The sequence below is a fragment of the Somniosus microcephalus genome, chromosome 7 (assembly GCF_052327205.1).
Source record: "Somniosus microcephalus isolate GS21.2 chromosome 7, FLI_Smic_1.0, whole genome shotgun sequence".
In the NCBI taxonomy this organism is placed as follows: domain Eukaryota; kingdom Metazoa; phylum Chordata; class Chondrichthyes; order Squaliformes; family Somniosidae; genus Somniosus; species Somniosus microcephalus.
In genome coordinates, this window is record NC_140993.1 from 124,182,127 (window position 1) to 124,198,934 (window position 16,808).

At 43.2% G+C, this 16,808-nt stretch overlaps 1 protein-coding gene across 7 annotated transcripts in view; it reads right to left on the bottom strand.

The window, feature by feature from the left end:
* Window positions 1–2,892: 2,892 nt before the first annotated feature.
* Window positions 2,893–16,808, bottom strand: part of pcmtd1 (protein-L-isoaspartate (D-aspartate) O-methyltransferase domain containing 1) — a 124,779-nt gene continuing 110,863 nt past the window's right edge. For all 7 annotated transcript variants that reach the window (XM_085992906.1, XM_085992903.1, XM_085992899.1 and 4 more), the window contains one exon: window positions 2,893–4,818. In XM_085992906.1, the coding sequence (XP_085849032.1) occupies window positions 4,448–4,818 (371 nt within the window). In that variant the 3' untranslated portion in view covers window positions 2,893–4,447. The remainder of the gene's footprint in view (window positions 4,819–16,808) is intronic.

Sequence of the window (16,808 nt, forward strand, 5' to 3'; positions counted from 1 at the left end):
TAGTAAAGTCTTTATTTATTTCAACATTCATCAGATATTTTCACTGTTACTTGTTCTTTTTCCAATATCTGCAGCCCTGGGGCAAGCTTGCAGGTGTTATCACAATTGAATCCCTCCCAGCTCAATATTACAGTCAACAATTCCCAACACTTAAATGAATCCAGGGCTTGAATTTGTCTGGTTTATATTTAGGCACTAATGTTCATGTTTTAGGAATCTTGACTTGTCCTCAGATTAAACCAGCTTCTCAAAATTCAGGAAGCTAACCATCATTTCTCTTGACAGCAGTTTATTAATATCCAAAGTGCAGTTTTCACTTTGTAGAGAATGCATAGATCTACAAATCTTAGGATTTGCATCTAAAAAGTTCCTGCTTACCTGGCTACTTAGATGATGACGTAGCAGCTTGTGTTGTAATATTTACTTAATTGTAAATGTGCATCGACACCAATATATCATTCCAAAATCTTTGAATACAAGAAAACGTTGATCTTGAAGACCAGTGTATTAGCTGTAGTTGCTGCCTTTCATCAAGTATCATTTCAAATATAGTACAAGACTAGCTGATTTGGTTTTACAAGAGAATCTTACACTAGACATTTTGTTTTTATTCATTCATGGGATGTGGACGGCACTGGCAAGGCCAGCATTGACTGCCCATCCCTAATAGCCCTGGAGAATGTGATGGTGAGCTGCCTTCTTGAACTGCTGCAGTCTGTGTGAAGATGATACTCCACAGGTAGGGAGCTCCAGGATTTTGGCCAAGTGATGATGAATGAACGGCGATATATTGCCAAGTCAGGATGGTGTGCGACTTGGAGGGGAACTTGGAGGGGCAGGGTTTCCATGCACCTGCTTCCCTTGTCCTTCCAGGTGGTAGAGATCGCGGGTTTAGGAGATGCTGTCGAAAAAGCCTTGGCGAGTTGCTGCAGTGCATCTTGTAGATGGTACACACTGTAGCCACATTGCGCCAATGGTGGAGGGAGTGCAGATCAAGCAGGCTGCTTTGTTCTGGATGGTGTTGAGCTTCTTGTGTTGTTGGGAGTTGCCCTCATCCAGGCAAGTGGAGAGTATTCCATCACACTCCTGACTTATGCCTTGTAGGTGGTGGAAAGGCTTTGGGGAGTCAGGCGAATCACTCATTGCAGAATACCTAACCTCTGACTTGCTCTTGTAGCCACAGTATTTATGTGGTGGTCCAGTTAAGCTTCTGGTCAATGGTGACCTCCAGGCTGTGGATGGTGGGGGATTTAGCGATGGTAATGCCATTGAATGTCAAGAGGAAGTAATTAGACTTTCTCTCGTTGGAGATGGTCAGTGCCTGGTACTTGTATGGTACGAATGTTACTTATCAACCCAAGCCTGGATGTTGTCCAGGTCTTGCTGCATGCGGGCATGGACTGCTTTATTATCTGAGGAATTGCGAATGGAACTGAACACTGTGCAATCATCAGCGAACATGCCCACTCCTGACCTTATGATGGCAGGAAAACAGCTGAAGATGGTTGGGCCTGGGACACTGCCCGGAGGAACTCCGACAGCAATGTCCTGAGGCTGAGATGGTTGGTCTCCAACAACCACAACCAGCTTCCTTTGTGCTAGGTATGACTCCAACCAGTGAAGAGTTTTTCCCCTGATCCCCATTGACTTCAATTTTACTGGGGCTCCTTGGTGCTACTCGGTCAAATGCTGCCTTGATGTCAAGGGCAGTCACTCTCACCTCACTTCTGGAAATCTAATGCACACAAAGCAGTTAAAATTCTCTCTTCACATTATTCCCCCCTCCAAGACTGTTGAAAACTGCTTTCCATCTTTAAAATTTTAAATTCCCCTGCCCTTTTCTAACTGCCAAAATTTTAAACATGTTCCTTCCATATTTCTGCTGATCAAATAGGTTACCTACTCCAATAGTACTGTTGCTCCATGAATGCTTTAAAGTTAATTGGCCCCACTTTCCTCAGGGTGTGCGATGTAATTATAGGGCAAAGACGAGGGGTGAGTCAGAGCAGCCTGGTAGGGGTTGGAAAATCAGGTAGTATCCAGAAATAGCCAGCTTCCACACTGAGAAGCAGCCAAAGGGAATTTCTGCTTGGGGCTCGACTTAACAAAGAACCCAGAGCAGGCGGGATGATATAGCTTGCCTGATACTCAAACTCCTGCTGCTTGTGCGCCTCACATAGGTCCATGAAAGGGTGCAAGCAGGGCCCACAATGTCTTTAGGCCTGAATTGTGCTCTGAATAGCCCCAGATCTGAGCCTTGAAAATTTCTTTTTTGGCCCAAATACTTGCAGAACATCAACATTTTCTGCAGGACTGCCAGCAGCGTCCCCATGCAGCCATACAGCACTGCATCTTGCTCCCCATCTCAACCTCTAACGGGGGCCTACAATGCACCCATGCTAGCACAGGCACCCGGTGATTAAAATTAGGTGACCCCATTCTGACACCAGAAATTCTAGCGGGGTCAGGTGTGGTGATAACAGATGCACCGGGATTCCTGCTTCACTGCCGTTAATACAGCAGAGTGGGATTGCGCAATTTCACCTCCAATGATTCTCTTCCCTTCTAATGTGGAACACTTTACCTTATTCGAAAGCTGATGAGACAGATTGCATATACTTTAGTGCTGGTTGCTAACTAAAATATACCTATAGACGGTGCGGTGAAGAAAGCAAGTTAGCTATTACCTTAGCTGTTCTGTAAAGATTTCATTTGATAACTGTATTTGCATTTTTAGAAATTGCAATAGCTCATTAAAAGGCAGACCATTACACGCACTTGTTTTGTTGGTGTCATTCTGCAGATACTTTTTATTAAAATAAAGTGTGGTTTGTTTCATTTAAATCCAAGCAATCAAAAGGCAGACATAAACTTGTCACTACAACACAGATATGACAAAGAATATCAATTTTATTGCAAAATATTTCCCCAATAATCAATGTTTACAGAAGCAAACGTATTCATTTAAACTGAGCTTTCATAGAACTGCTAGTGTTTACAATTAGTAATTCTATGAAATGAAACAAACCATATTTTCAACACCAAAAAGCAACACCTCTAAACATGAATTTATATTTCTTGATCAAAAAGTTACAGAAAATTACATACCTATGAAAATACATCTATTGTTTGTTTTACTACTGTATATAATAGATCAAATGACAAACAGTGCAGAAAAAAATTGTCTGTACAAAAAGTCTAATATTTACCTGAATATCACTCCAAGTATCATCACCAAGTTCACAATCCACCATGGATTAATCATCTTGGTACACCATTACAACCTACTGTACATGGTATCAAGAAAAGATCCCTCTGTGTCCTCTCCCTGAGCTGTACACAAAGTGTCAAAGGATTCAGGAGAGGTGCAAATGAGCAAAGTACTACAGTAAGCAAATCAGTGGCTGTGGTATATTGCCTTACTTAACATTTTTGCAAGTTTGCTACATAATCCCTAAGGTCCCAGAGTATTGTTTAAGGGTATTTACTATCCCAAAGTAATTTCAAAGTGACAAAGATAACAGCATTTTCACTGTCCTAACACTGGAAGAACAGAGTTCAAAAATAAGTCACAAAGCAAGTTTTTGTCAAAAAGTTTAAAAGTCTTGGCAAACTTAAATTTTCCAAAGTTCTAAAGTGCATCTGCTGTATAAGCACATTATACGATCTTTTGAGTCTAAACATCATACATCCTCATATTAGTAATGAAAGCATTATTTGCGTCAATGCCCAATTATAGGACCTGCCAGATATTACTTGTGGGCAGTAAACACATCATTAAGTAGTTGTACAACTACCAATTACTGCTGGTATAGCTAAATCCACACTTTTGAATTGAACTGCTCAAAAAGGCCGTATCTTTTTTGCATTGCCATAGAAAATTTTTCCTAAGGTTAACACAGTTCTCAAAGTTAAACAAATACATTGCTTTATGGTCTGTTATTTATGGTATGGTTGCGCATGCATGACTTACAAAGGGAACTGGTAATATAGTAAGTAAAAATTGCTAATTGCACTAGCAAATCTGATTAATCAAGTTATATTCAAATGGTACTCACCACTTAAATGTTTAAAACCTTTATGCAACTTTAAAAATAACCTACTTTTCATCTCCTCATAGAAAATGTGAACTTCTTCACCTTCTCAAAATGTTCTTATTGTGCCATCAGAAGTCTCAAGATTAATGTGCACAATCTGAAGAAGTGCTCTGCTTGGATCTTCAAATTTGCATTCAGCATCTGAACATAACCTTTACCAGTGAAGGGATGAATTAAATGTAATCAAGTCAAATCAATTTAGTCATATTTTTAAGGTTTGAAACCTGCTTTCGGTATATTCAAGCAACTGTTTTTTTTGGAGTGATTATTCTATAAATGCTACATTTGAGAACTCGAAGAAGAGACATATCAGTGGACATAGTTACCTTTAGGATTAGTTTTGTTCAGTGCTATTTTTGTCTATAGAATGTTAGGTATGCTTTCAAAGATTCTGGTAGTGGCAGACTCAGAATTCTCTCTCGAAGCAAATTTGGAGGAGCCTCTTCCTGTTTGAGGCCTTCGTTCATTTCTTTTTCTTCCTGCTCTCTATTCTCTTCTTCCATTTTATCATCCTCATCACTGTCAAACGGCTGAGGTATCAACTGATTGCCTACAAACACATAGGTGTCAATTTTGCGCCTGCGGAGCTTCTTGCGTTTCCGTTTTGGTGGAACCTTGTGAGGAATGCCTTTGGCCTGAATCTCTTGATTTATCAAGTTTCTAAGATTGCGACGAATGTAAATTCTTGCCAAATCCTGCAGGCATCGTACAGTTACCGGTGCTATAGAAAAAAAAAAATTAATATACAGCATACTTCTTATTTAATTGCTATATTATACGAGCTAAATCACCCATGGTATTGCACACGGCGAGTCAAGACCATTTACAGTCGTCAGCTGAAGTGGGATTAGAGAATGGGGGATAATTGGTCCAGGCTACGCAGATGTAATTTAGCCCCCATTTTAAAGTCATTCATTCTGTCCATATATTTATATTACTAGCATAAATTTCTATATAATGGAAAATGGCCATGTAACCTGGTCACATTCTATTTTAACTCTCCCGCCAGTGGTGGCTTTGGGGGAAGGATGTGATTACAGCGCGACAAGATTATACAGCCACTTTCCATTATAAGTGTGGAAGTAAGAATTTTGGGCAGGTGCAAGATTTTTAATATGTTAGTAGATAGTTAAGTTAGTCAAGCTGGATACTTGACTATCCAGCTTGACTAACAATTACCATAGCAAGACTTTTAAATTATATTTGATAATCTACAATATGCTCAGGAAAGTGACTGAGAAAGGGGATAAATTAAATGGCGAGAGAGCCAAATTCATAGCAGAGGCCAAAATTGGTAGCTTTGGTTTTCCCAATGTTCAGTTGGAGGAACTTTTGACTCATCTGTGAATTCATGTCACAGAGGTGGTCACGAGGTCAAGGAAAGCGGTGGAAGAGTAGAACTGGGTATCATCAGCGTATACATGGAAACTGACTGCATGTCTGCAGATAATATCACTGAGGGGTGGCACGTAGATGAGAAAGTGGAGTTGGCCAAGGAGACCCCCTTTTGGTACCCTGGGGGTGACGAAGAATGGGCAGGAGGAGAAGCAATTGCTGGAGATGTACTGGCTGCTTTTGGACAAGCAGGAGTGGAACCATGCAAGGGCAGTCCTAACATTTAAACACCAAGGCCTGGATTTTAGCCTAGGAAACCCAGACAACTTGAGTTACAAATAGAATGACTATTAAAATGAAGGAGTGCAGGCTCATTATAATATTTAAATGAACAACCTGTCTTGTGCAAGCAGATTGTTCGCCTGTTCCTCATCCTGCCTCCGTTAAAACTGGAAGTGGACAGGTTTGAGGGGAGTTGGGTTCCGGTGTCAGATCTTTTGAATTTTAATCTCTGACCCAAACCCAACCCACCCGTTTTTGGGAGTTAAGATTCAACTCTAAATGTTGATTGGTAGGATCTATCCAATTGTGCAGCTTTTTCTTCTTAGCACTTCAGTATCTGTGCAACTACTTTCTACTTGTTTTTTTGTCCTGAGGGCCTCAGGTTTCTTAGTAAATTAACAAGTGCAATCCTGATCAATTAAGTCCATAAAACAGTCAATTTCATGTCTATAAACAGCAACTATGGCTTCTATTGTTTAATAAATGCATCTTTCAACATAGACAAGAAGTAGAGACCTAAAACTTAAAAAAAAAACTGGCTTCTATATTTTTCTCTCTTTTGACGCTACTTATCCATATTTACAGCATCCTCCACAAATAGTGCAGAATAGCCTAGCTCCACTTTGATGACCATCACCAGGAACTGCATTTGTGCAATAAAGGAAATAATCTTCCACTACAATTAAAGCAACCAAAAGATTGCATTTATATAGTGCCTTTAATGTAGAAAAATGTTCCAAAGGTTCTTGAAAAAGTGCAAGGATAAAACTGGACACCGAGCCAAAGGCGAAGATATTAGGAGGGGTGACTAAAAGCTGGTTCAAAGAGGGGGATTTTAAAGGTGGACCTTAAGGAAGGACACAGATCTGGAGAGGCAGAAGTGTTTAGGAAGCAAATTCTAGAGTGTGGGACTGAGGTGGCTAAAAGCATGGCCTCCAATGTTGCGCCAGGGAAAGGGTTCGCACAAGAAGCCGGAGTTAGATGGATGACGATTTCGAAGAGGGAGGGTTTTATTACCGAGATATCTTCACTGTTCTCCCTCAGCACTGAACGACTTTTCATACTCGGTGATTTCAACCTTCATCTCAATTCATCATGCTCTCTCTCCTGAGTTCACCAGCCACCTATCCTCCCTTAATCTCTCCCTCCATGTAAACTCCCCAACCCATATTCACGGCCACCCCCTTGACCTTGCTATCTCTCGTGGCCTCGCTACTCCCATTGTGTCAATCGCAGATAAGGCCATCTCTGACCACTTCCTCGTATCGCTCTCCACCCACATCCCCCTTCCACCACTTCCCCCCCACCACCCCACCCCCGCCCCGCCCCACCCAACCCTACTTCCTTCTGTGTCTGGCCGTGGAAAAATCTCTCTCCCATCTCTCTTACAACTGCACTTATGAAATCCCAACTGTCCAGCCTTTGGCCCTCCATTCACCATGACATTTCTGTAGCAACCAATCTGCTCAACCACACCCTCACCACCACCTTTAATGCCCTAGTCCCTATTAAAACAATTACTCTCACCCTGGCCGCTCCTCCTGGTACAGCCCTCATCTTCACTCCCTTAAGTCCAAGGGACGCAGACTTGAACGCATATGGCGGACAACTGGTTTAGCCATTCACCGCCAGATCTGGCTGGACCACAAAGCATTTTCGGGTCCTGCTCTCGTCTGCCAAAATTGCTCACTATTCCAGAACATACGAATTAGGAGCAGGAGTAGATCACTAGGCCCTTCGAGCCTGCTCCGCCATTCAATAAGATCATGGCTGATCCGGTTACTCCACATTCCCGCCTACCCCCGATAACTTTTCACCCCCTTGCTTAACAAGAGTCTATCTACCTCTGCCTTAAAAATATTCAAAGACTCTGCTTCCACCGCCCTCTGAGGAACGGAGTTCCAAAGACTCACGACCCTGTGAGAAAAAATTTCTCCTCATCTCGGTCTTAAATGGGCGACCCCTTATTTTTAAACAGTGACCCCTAGTTCTAGATTCTCCCACAAGAGGAAACCTGCTCTCCACATCCACCCTGTCCAGACCACTCAGGATCTTATATGTTTCAATCAAGTCACCTCTTACTCTTCTAAACTCCAGCGGATACAAGCCTAGCCTGTCCAACCTTTCCTCATAAGAGAACCCGCCCATTCTAAGTATTAGTCTAGTAAACCTTCTCTGAACTGCTTCCAATGCATTTACATCCTTCCTTAAATAAGGAGACCAATACTGTACACAGTACTCCAGATGTGGTCTCACCAATGCCCTGTATAACTGAAGCATAACCGCCCTACTTTTGTATTCAATTCCTCTCGCAATAAACAATAACATTCTATTACCTTTCCTAATTACTTGCTGTACCTGCATTGTAACCTTTTGCAATTCATGCACTAGCACACCCAGATCCCTCTGCATCTCAGAGCTCTGCAATCTCTCACCATTTAGATAATATGCTTCTTTTTTATTCATCCTGCCAAAATGGACAATTTCACATTTTCCCACATTATACTCCATTTGCCAGATCTTTGCCCACTCACTTAACCTATCTATATCCCTTTGTAGCCTCCTTATGTCCTCTTCACAATTTACTTTCCTACCTATCTTTGTGCCATCAGCAAATTTAGCAACCATACCTTCGGTCCCTTCATCCAAGTCATTTATATAAATTGTAAAAAGTTGAGGCCCCAGCACTGATCCCTGTGGCACACCACTCGTTACATCTTGCCAATCAGAAATTAACCCATTTATACCTACTCTGTTTCCTGTTAGCTAGCCAAACTTCTACCCATGCCAATATGTTACCATGAGCTTTTATTTTCTGCAATAACCTTTGATGTGGCACCTTATCAAATGCCTTCTGGAAATCTAAGTACAGTACATCCACCGGTTCCCCTTTATCCACAGTGCACGTTACTTCCTCAAAGAACTCCAATAAATTGGTTAAACATGATTTCCCTTGCACAAAGCCATGTTGACTCTGCCTGATTATTTTGAACTTTTCTAAGTGCCCTGCTATAACGTCTTTAATAAGAGCTTCTAATAACTTCCCTATGACAGATGTTAAGCTAACTGGCATGCAGTTTCCTGCTTTCCGTCTCCCTCCCTTTTTGAATAAAGAAGTTACATTTGCTATTTTGCAATCTAATAGAACCTTCCCCGAATCTAGGGAATTTTGGAAAATTAAAACCAACACATCAACTATCTCACTAGCCACTTCTTTTAAGACTCTAGGATGAAGTCCATCAGGACCCGGGGATTTGTCAGCCTGCAGCTCCAACAATTTGCTCAGTACCACTTCCCTGGTGATTATAATTTTCTTGAGTTCCTCCCTCCCTTCTATTTCCTGATTTACAGCTATTTCTGGGATGTTACTTATATCCTCTATAGTGAAGATCGATGCAAAATACCTGTTCAATTCAACTGCCATCTCCTTATTTTCCATTATTAATTCCCCACACTCACTTTTTATAGGACCAGCACTCACTTTGTTAACTCTTTTAAATATCTATAGAAACTCTTACTAACTGTTTTTATATTTCTAGCTAGTTTTCTCTCGTACTCTAATTTTTCTCTCCTTATTGATCTTTTGGCATTCTTTGCCGTTTCTTATATTCTGTCCAACCTTCTGACCTGCCACCCATCTTTGCGCAATTATATGCTTTTTCTTTAAGTTTAATACGATCTTTAACTTTTTTAGTTAACCACGGATGGTGGGTCCTCCCCTTGGAATATTTCTTTCTTGTTGGAATGTATATATTCTGTGTATTTTGAAATATCCCCTTAAATGTCTGCCACTGCAACTCTATTGACCTATCCCTTAACCTAATTTACCAGTTCACTTTAGCTAGCTCTGCTTTCATGCCCTCATAATTGCCCTAATTTAAGTTTAAAATATGAGTCTTGGACCCACTCTCCTCTCTCTCGCAAACTGAATGTAAAATTCAATCATATTATGGTCGCTGCTACCTAGGGGCACCTTCACTATGAGGTCATTAATTAATCCTATCTTGTTGCACAATACCAGGTCTAGTATAGCCTGTTCTCTGGTTGGCTCCAGAGCGTGCTGTTGTAAGAAACTATCCCGAAAACATTCCATGAACTCCTCATCTATGCTACCTTTGCCCATCTGATTTTTCCAGTCTATATGCAAACATTCAAAGATCGCATGGATGAACTACAGAATTTGTTCATCCCTGTTTGGCATAAAAATAAAACAAAAAAGGTGACTCAACCATGGCTAACAAGGGAAATTAGGGATAGCATAAGATCCAAGGAGAGGACATATAAATTGGCCAGAAAAAGCAGTAAACCTGAGGATTGGGAGCAGTTTGGGATTCAACAAAGGAGGACAAAGGGATTAATTAAGAAGGGGAAAATAGAATATGAGAGTAAGCTTGCTGGGAACATAAAACCTGACTGTAAAAGCTTTTATAGATATGTGAAGAGAAAAAGATTGGTGAAGTCAAGCGTAGGTCTCTTGCAGTCAGATTGGTGAAGTCAAGCGTAGGTCTCTTGCAGTCAGAATCAGGGGAATTAATAATGGGGGAACAAAGAAATGGCAGGCCAATTAAATACATACTTTGGTTCTGTCTTCACAAAGGAGGACACAAATAACCTCCCAGAGATGTCAGGGAACATAGGGTCTAATGAGAGGGAGGAACTGAAAGAAATCAGTATTTGTAGAGAAATGGTGTTAGGGAAATTGTCGGGATTGAAGGCCGATAAATCCCCAGGGCCTGATAATCTACATCCTAGGGTACTTAAGGAAGTGGCCCTAGAAATAGTAGATGCATTGCTGGTCATCTTCCAAAATTCGAGAGACTCTGGAACAGTACCCATGGATTGGAGGGTCGCTAATGCTACCCCACTATTCAAAAAAGATGGTAGAGAGAAAACAGGGAATTATAGACCGGTAAGCCTGACATCGGTAGTGGGGAAAATGCTAGAGTCCATTATAAAAGATGTAATAGCAGAGCACTTGGAAAACAGTGACAGGATCGGACAAAGTCAACATGGATTTACAAAAGGTAAATCGTGCTTGACTAATCTGCTGGAATTTTTTGAGGATGTAACTGGTAAAATAGATAAGGGAGAACCAGTGAATGTGGTGTATTTGGACTTTCAGAAGGCTTTCGATAAGATCCCGCATAAGAGATTAGCATGTAAAGTTAAGGCACATGGGATTGGGGGCAAGGTATTGACTTGGATAGAGAACTGGTTGGCAGACAGGAAGCAAAGAGTTGGAATAAACGGGTCTTTTTCCGAGTGGCAGGCAGTGACTAGTGGGGTACTGCAAGATTGGTCCTAGGACCCCAGCTATTCACAATATATATTAATGATCTAGACGAGGGAACTAGATGTAATATCTCCAAGTTTGCAGATGACACAAAGCTGGGTGGACGTGTGTGTGCTGTGAGGAGGATGCAGAGAAACTCCAGTATGATTTGGACAGGTTGGGTGGTTATACTGAATCTGCCATGCATCTGCCCAATGTGGATAAATGCGAGGTTATCTACTTTAGTTACATCCTCAAAAAATTACAGTAGATTAGTCAAACATGATTTACCTTTTGTAAATCCATGTTGACTTTGTCCGATCCTGTCACTGTTTTCCAAGTGCTCTGCTGTTACATCTTTTATAATGGACTCCAGCATTTTCCCCACTACCGATGTCCGGCTTACCGGTCTATAATTCCCCGTTTTTTCTCTACCACCTTTTTAAAAATAGTGGCGTTACATTAGCTACCCTCCAATCCATGCGAACTATTCCAGAGTCTATAGAATTTTGGAAGATGACCAGCAATGCATCTACCATTTTTAGGGCCACTTCCTTAAGTACCCTAGGATGTAGATTATCAGGCTCTGGGGATTTATCGGCCTTCAATCCCGACAATTTCCCTAACACTATTTCCCTACAAATACTGATTTCATTCAATTCCTCCCTCTCATTAGACCCTAAGTTCCCTGACACCTCTGGGAGGTGATTTGTATCCTCCTTTGTGAAGACAGAACCAAAGTATGTATTTAATTGGTCTGCCATTTCTTTGTTCCCCATTATAAATTCCCCTGATTCTGACTGCAAGGGACCTACGCTTGACTTCACCAATCTTTTTCTCTTCACATATCTATAGAAGCTTTTACAGTCAGTTATTATGTTCCCTGCAAGCTTACTCTCATATTCTATTTTCCCCCTCTTAATTAATCCCTTTGTCCTCCTTTGCTGAATCCTAAGCTGCTCCCAATCCTCAGTTCTGCTGCTTTTTCTGGCCAATTTATATGTTCTCTCCTTGGATCTTATGCTATCCCTAATTTCCCTTGTTAGCCACGGTTGAGTCACCTTTTTGTTTTATTTTTATGCCAAACAGGGATGAACAAATTCTGTAGTTCATCCATGCGATCTTTAAATGTTTACCATTGCCTATCCACCGTCAACCCTTTGAGTAACATTCCCCAATCCATCCTAGCCAACTCGCGCCTCATACCATCGTAGTTTCCTTTATTTAAATTCAGGACCGTAGTCTCTGAGTCAACGACTTCACTCTCCATCTTAAATGAAGAATTCTATCATATTATGATCGCTTCTCCCCAAGGGGCCTCGCACAACAACATTGCTAATTAATCCTTTCTCATTGCATAATACCCAGTCTAAGATGGCCTGATCTCTAGTTGGTTCCTGACATATTGGTCCAGGAAACCATCCCGTATACACTCTAGGAATTCCTCCTCCATGGGATTGTTACTAATTTGGTTAGCCCAATCTATATGTAGATTAAAGTCACCCATGATAACTGCTGTGCCCTTATTGCACGCATCTCTAATTTTCCGTTTAATGCCATCCCCAACCTCAGCATTACTGTTTGGGGGTCTGTATACAACTCCCACTAACGTTTTCTGTCTCTTGCTTTTTCTCAGCTCTACCCATACAGATTCCAGATCATCAGAGCTAATATCCTTCCTTACTATTGTGTTAATCTCCTCTTTTACCAGCAATGCTACCCCACCTCCTTTTCGCCTGTCCTTCCTGGATATAGAATACCCCTGGATGTTGAATTCCCAGCCTTGGTCACCCTGGAGCCATGTCTCCGTAATTCCAATGACATCATATCCGTTTACATCTATTTGCACAGCTAATTCATCCACCTTATTACGAATGCTCCTCGCATTAAGACACAAAGCCTTCAGGCTTGTTTTTTTTAAACACTCTTAGACCTTTTAGAACTATTATTTACTGTGGCCATGTTTGATTTAAACCCTTGATTTCTCTGCCTTCCACTTTTGCTTTTCTTCTTCCTGCCTTTTGTTTCTATCATTGCTTCCCTTTCCTCTGTCTCCCTGCACAGGTTCCAAACCCCCTCCCATTTTAGTTTAAACCCTCCGCAACAGCACCAGCAAACACCCCCCCTAGGACATCGGTCCCGGTCCTGCCCAGGTGCAAACCGTCCAGTTTGTACTGATCCCACTTCCCCCAGAACCGGTTCCAATGTCCCAGGAATTTGAATCCTTCCCCCTTGCACCATTCCTCTAGCCATGTATTCATCTGAAATATCCTTCTATTTCTACTCTGACTAGCACATGGCACTGGTAGCAATCCTGAGATTACTACCTTTAAGGTCCTATTTTTGAATTTACCTCCAACTCCCTATATTCAGCTTTTAGGACCTCATCCCGTTTTTTCTGTATATCGTTGGTACCTATATGCACCACGACAACTGGTTGTTCACCCTCCCCCTCCAGAATGCCCTGCAGCCGCCCCGAGACATCCTTGACCCTTGCACCAGGGAGGCAACATATCATCCTGGAGTCTCGTTTGCGGCCGCAGAAACGCCAATCTATTCCCCTTACAATAGAATCCCCTATCACTATTGCTCTCCCAGTCTTTTTCCTCCCGTCCTGTGCAGCAGAACCACCCATGGTGCCAGGAAGTTGGCTGCTGCTGTCTTCCCCCGATAAGCCAACTCCCTCAACAATATCCAAAGTGGTATATCTGTGAGAGGGGGAATGGCCACAGGGGACCCCTGCACTACTTGCCTGTGCCTACTACTCTGCCTGGTAGTCACCCATTCCCTTCTTGCTTGTGGAGCCTTTACCTGCGGTGTGACCAACTCCATGAACGTGCTATCCACAATGTCCTCAGCATCGCGAATGCTCCAGTATGTATCCATTCGCAGCTCCAGCTCCGCAATGCTTTGTCCTTAGCTGCTGCTGGATACCCTTCCCGCACACATGGTCGTCAGCAACAGCGGAAGTCTCCCTGATTTCCCACATAGTGCAGGAGGAGCATGCCACGGGGCCAAGCTGTCCTGCCATGACTTACCCTTTAATTAATTTAAATCAAATCAATACCGCTAATTACACTACAATTAAATGATATACTCAAGGTCCCTTAGTTACTAGCACTCCCCGGTACACAACAGAGACCTTAGAAACTATAACCATAAAAATTAAGACTGTCTAAATTTTATAAATTAAGCTTAACTGTCGAACTGTAGAGTAGTATAAATACTCACCTGGCCGTACTCACCCAATCAGCTGCTTCCTCTTGCCAGCGTCACTTTTTGAATCGTGATGTGGCTCCGGAATGCCGCCGCCTGTGAGATTGGTAAGCCTTGTACCACCGCTCTCTGCTCCTCCCAACACTGGCCTCAATCAGCTCCCTCCCCTTGTGCTGATGTCACTTTTGAGTTCTGACGTCACTCTTTGAAAATTCTGCCGGTGCTGAGTTGGTACCGCCGCGGTCGCCTCACCGCTCTTCCCAGGTCCGCACTGCCGCTGCTGCTGCGGGGCCTACCTGCGCCTCGGGCTCACTTTATACCGCCGCCTCGCCGCTCCTCCCAAGTCCGCACTGCCGCCGCTGCTGCTGTCCCTCTCTATTGTGCCAATACCATCATTTATTAACAGAGCCACCCCTCCACATTTTCCCACCTTCATGTCCTTCCTAAATGTCAGGTACCCTTCAATATTCAGGTCCCAATCTATGTCATCCTGCAGCCATGTTTCTGTAATGGCCATCAGATCATATTTATTTATTTCTATTTGCGCCATCAGCTCATCTGTTTTGTTTCGAATGCTACGTGCATTCAGATGCAGAGCCTTTAGTTTTGTCCTTTTATTATTTTTGTAACCACTAGCCTTATCTGTTGATTTACTCTTAGATTTGTACTCTCTATCCCTTCCTGTCACAGTCTGTTTATCATTTCCCATATTAATACCTTTCTCTATTGCCTTGTCCCTAATCGTTGAATTACCACATCTTCCCAAATTTGATCCTATTCCCCCCAATATTTAGTTTAAAGCCCTCTCTACCACCCTAGTTATACGACTCGCCAGAACACTGGTCCTGCATGGTTCAGGTGAAGATCGTCCCATCGATACAGATCCCACTTTCCCCAGTACTGGTGCCAGTACCCCAGGAATTGAAACCCATTTCCCCATTTCTCCAGAATCATTCTGGAATGCAAAGATAAGCCCTGGCTCCTATTCTCTACTGCTAACCGACTTAAACCCCTCTCCTCTGTCTCCTCCACCCTCACCTCCGACAACAAGTATGAGGAGCTCATGTACTTCTTTGTCTCTAAGATTGTGACCATCCGTTCAGCTGTCTCTGCCACTTCTCTTCCTTGCACTAGCCCACCGGGTCAAACTTCCTCTAAGGTTCCTCCCTGCCCTAGCCCTGAACTCGCATCTTTCTCCAATTTCTCTCCACTCTCCCCTCACAACCTCTCCGCGCTCATCTTGTCCATGAGACCTACTTCCGGCTCCCTCGACCCTATTCCCACCAAACTGCTGACCACCCAACTTCCTTTTCTGGCTCGAATGTTAGCTGACATTCTGAACGATCTCTCTCCTCAGGTACTGTCCTCCTCTCCGTTCAAATCTGCAGTCATCACCTCTCCTCAAAAAAACCCTTGACCCCTCCATTCTTGCAAACTGCCACCCCATCCCCAACTTCCCTTTCCTCTCCAAAGTCCTTGAATGTGTTGTCGCCTCCCAAATCCATGCCCATCTTTCCCACAATTCCATGTCTGAATTCCTCCAATCAGGTTTCCGCCCTTACCACAGTACCGAAACGGCTCTCATCAAAGTCACAAATGACATCCTTTGTGACTGTGACAAACGTAAACTATGCCTCCTAGTCCTTCTTGACTTGTCTGCAGCCTTTGTCACGGTTGACCACTGCATCCTTCTCCAACGCCTCTCCACCGTCGTCCAGCTGGGTGGGACTGCACTCGCCTGGTTCCATTCTATCTAGTTGCAGCCAGAGAATCACCTGCAATGGCTTCTGATCCCGCTCCCACATCGTTACCTCTGGTGTCCCCCAAGGATCTATCACTGGCCCCTCCTATTTCGCATCTACATGTTGCCCCTTGACGACATCAGTTGAAAACAGAGCGTCAGTTTCCACATGTACACTGACGACACCCAGCTCTACCTCTTCTCTCAACCCCTCGACGGTCTATAAGTTGTTACACTGCTTGTCCGACATCCAGTTCTGGATGAGCAGAAATTTTCTCCAATTAAATATTGGGAAGACCAAAGCCATTGTTTTCAGTCCCCACCACAAGCTCCATCCCGCTCCCTAACATCTGTCTGAGGCTGAACCACACTGTTCGCAACCTTGGTGTCATATTTGACCCTGAAATGAAGTTCCGACCAGCATAACTAAGAACGCCTATTTCTACCTCTGTAACATCGTCCGTCTCTGCCCTTGCCTCAGCTCATCCACGCCTTTGTTACCTCTAGACTTGACTATTCCAACAAACTCCTGGCTGGCCTCCCACATTCTACGCTACGTAAACTTGAGGTCATCCAAAACTCGGCTGCCTGTGTCCTAATTCACACCAAGTCCTATTCACCCATCACCCCTGTGCTCGCTGACCTACATTGGCTCCCGGTTAAGCAATGCCTCGATTTCAAAATTCTCATTCTTGTTTTCAAATCCCTCCATGGCCTCGCCCCTCCCGATCTCTGTACTCTCCTTCAGCCCCACAACCCCCCCCGCCCCCACCCAGAGACATCTGCGCTCCTCTAATTCTGCCCTCTTGAGCATCCCTGATAATAATCGCTCAACCATTGGTGGCCGTGCCTTCTGTTGCCTCGG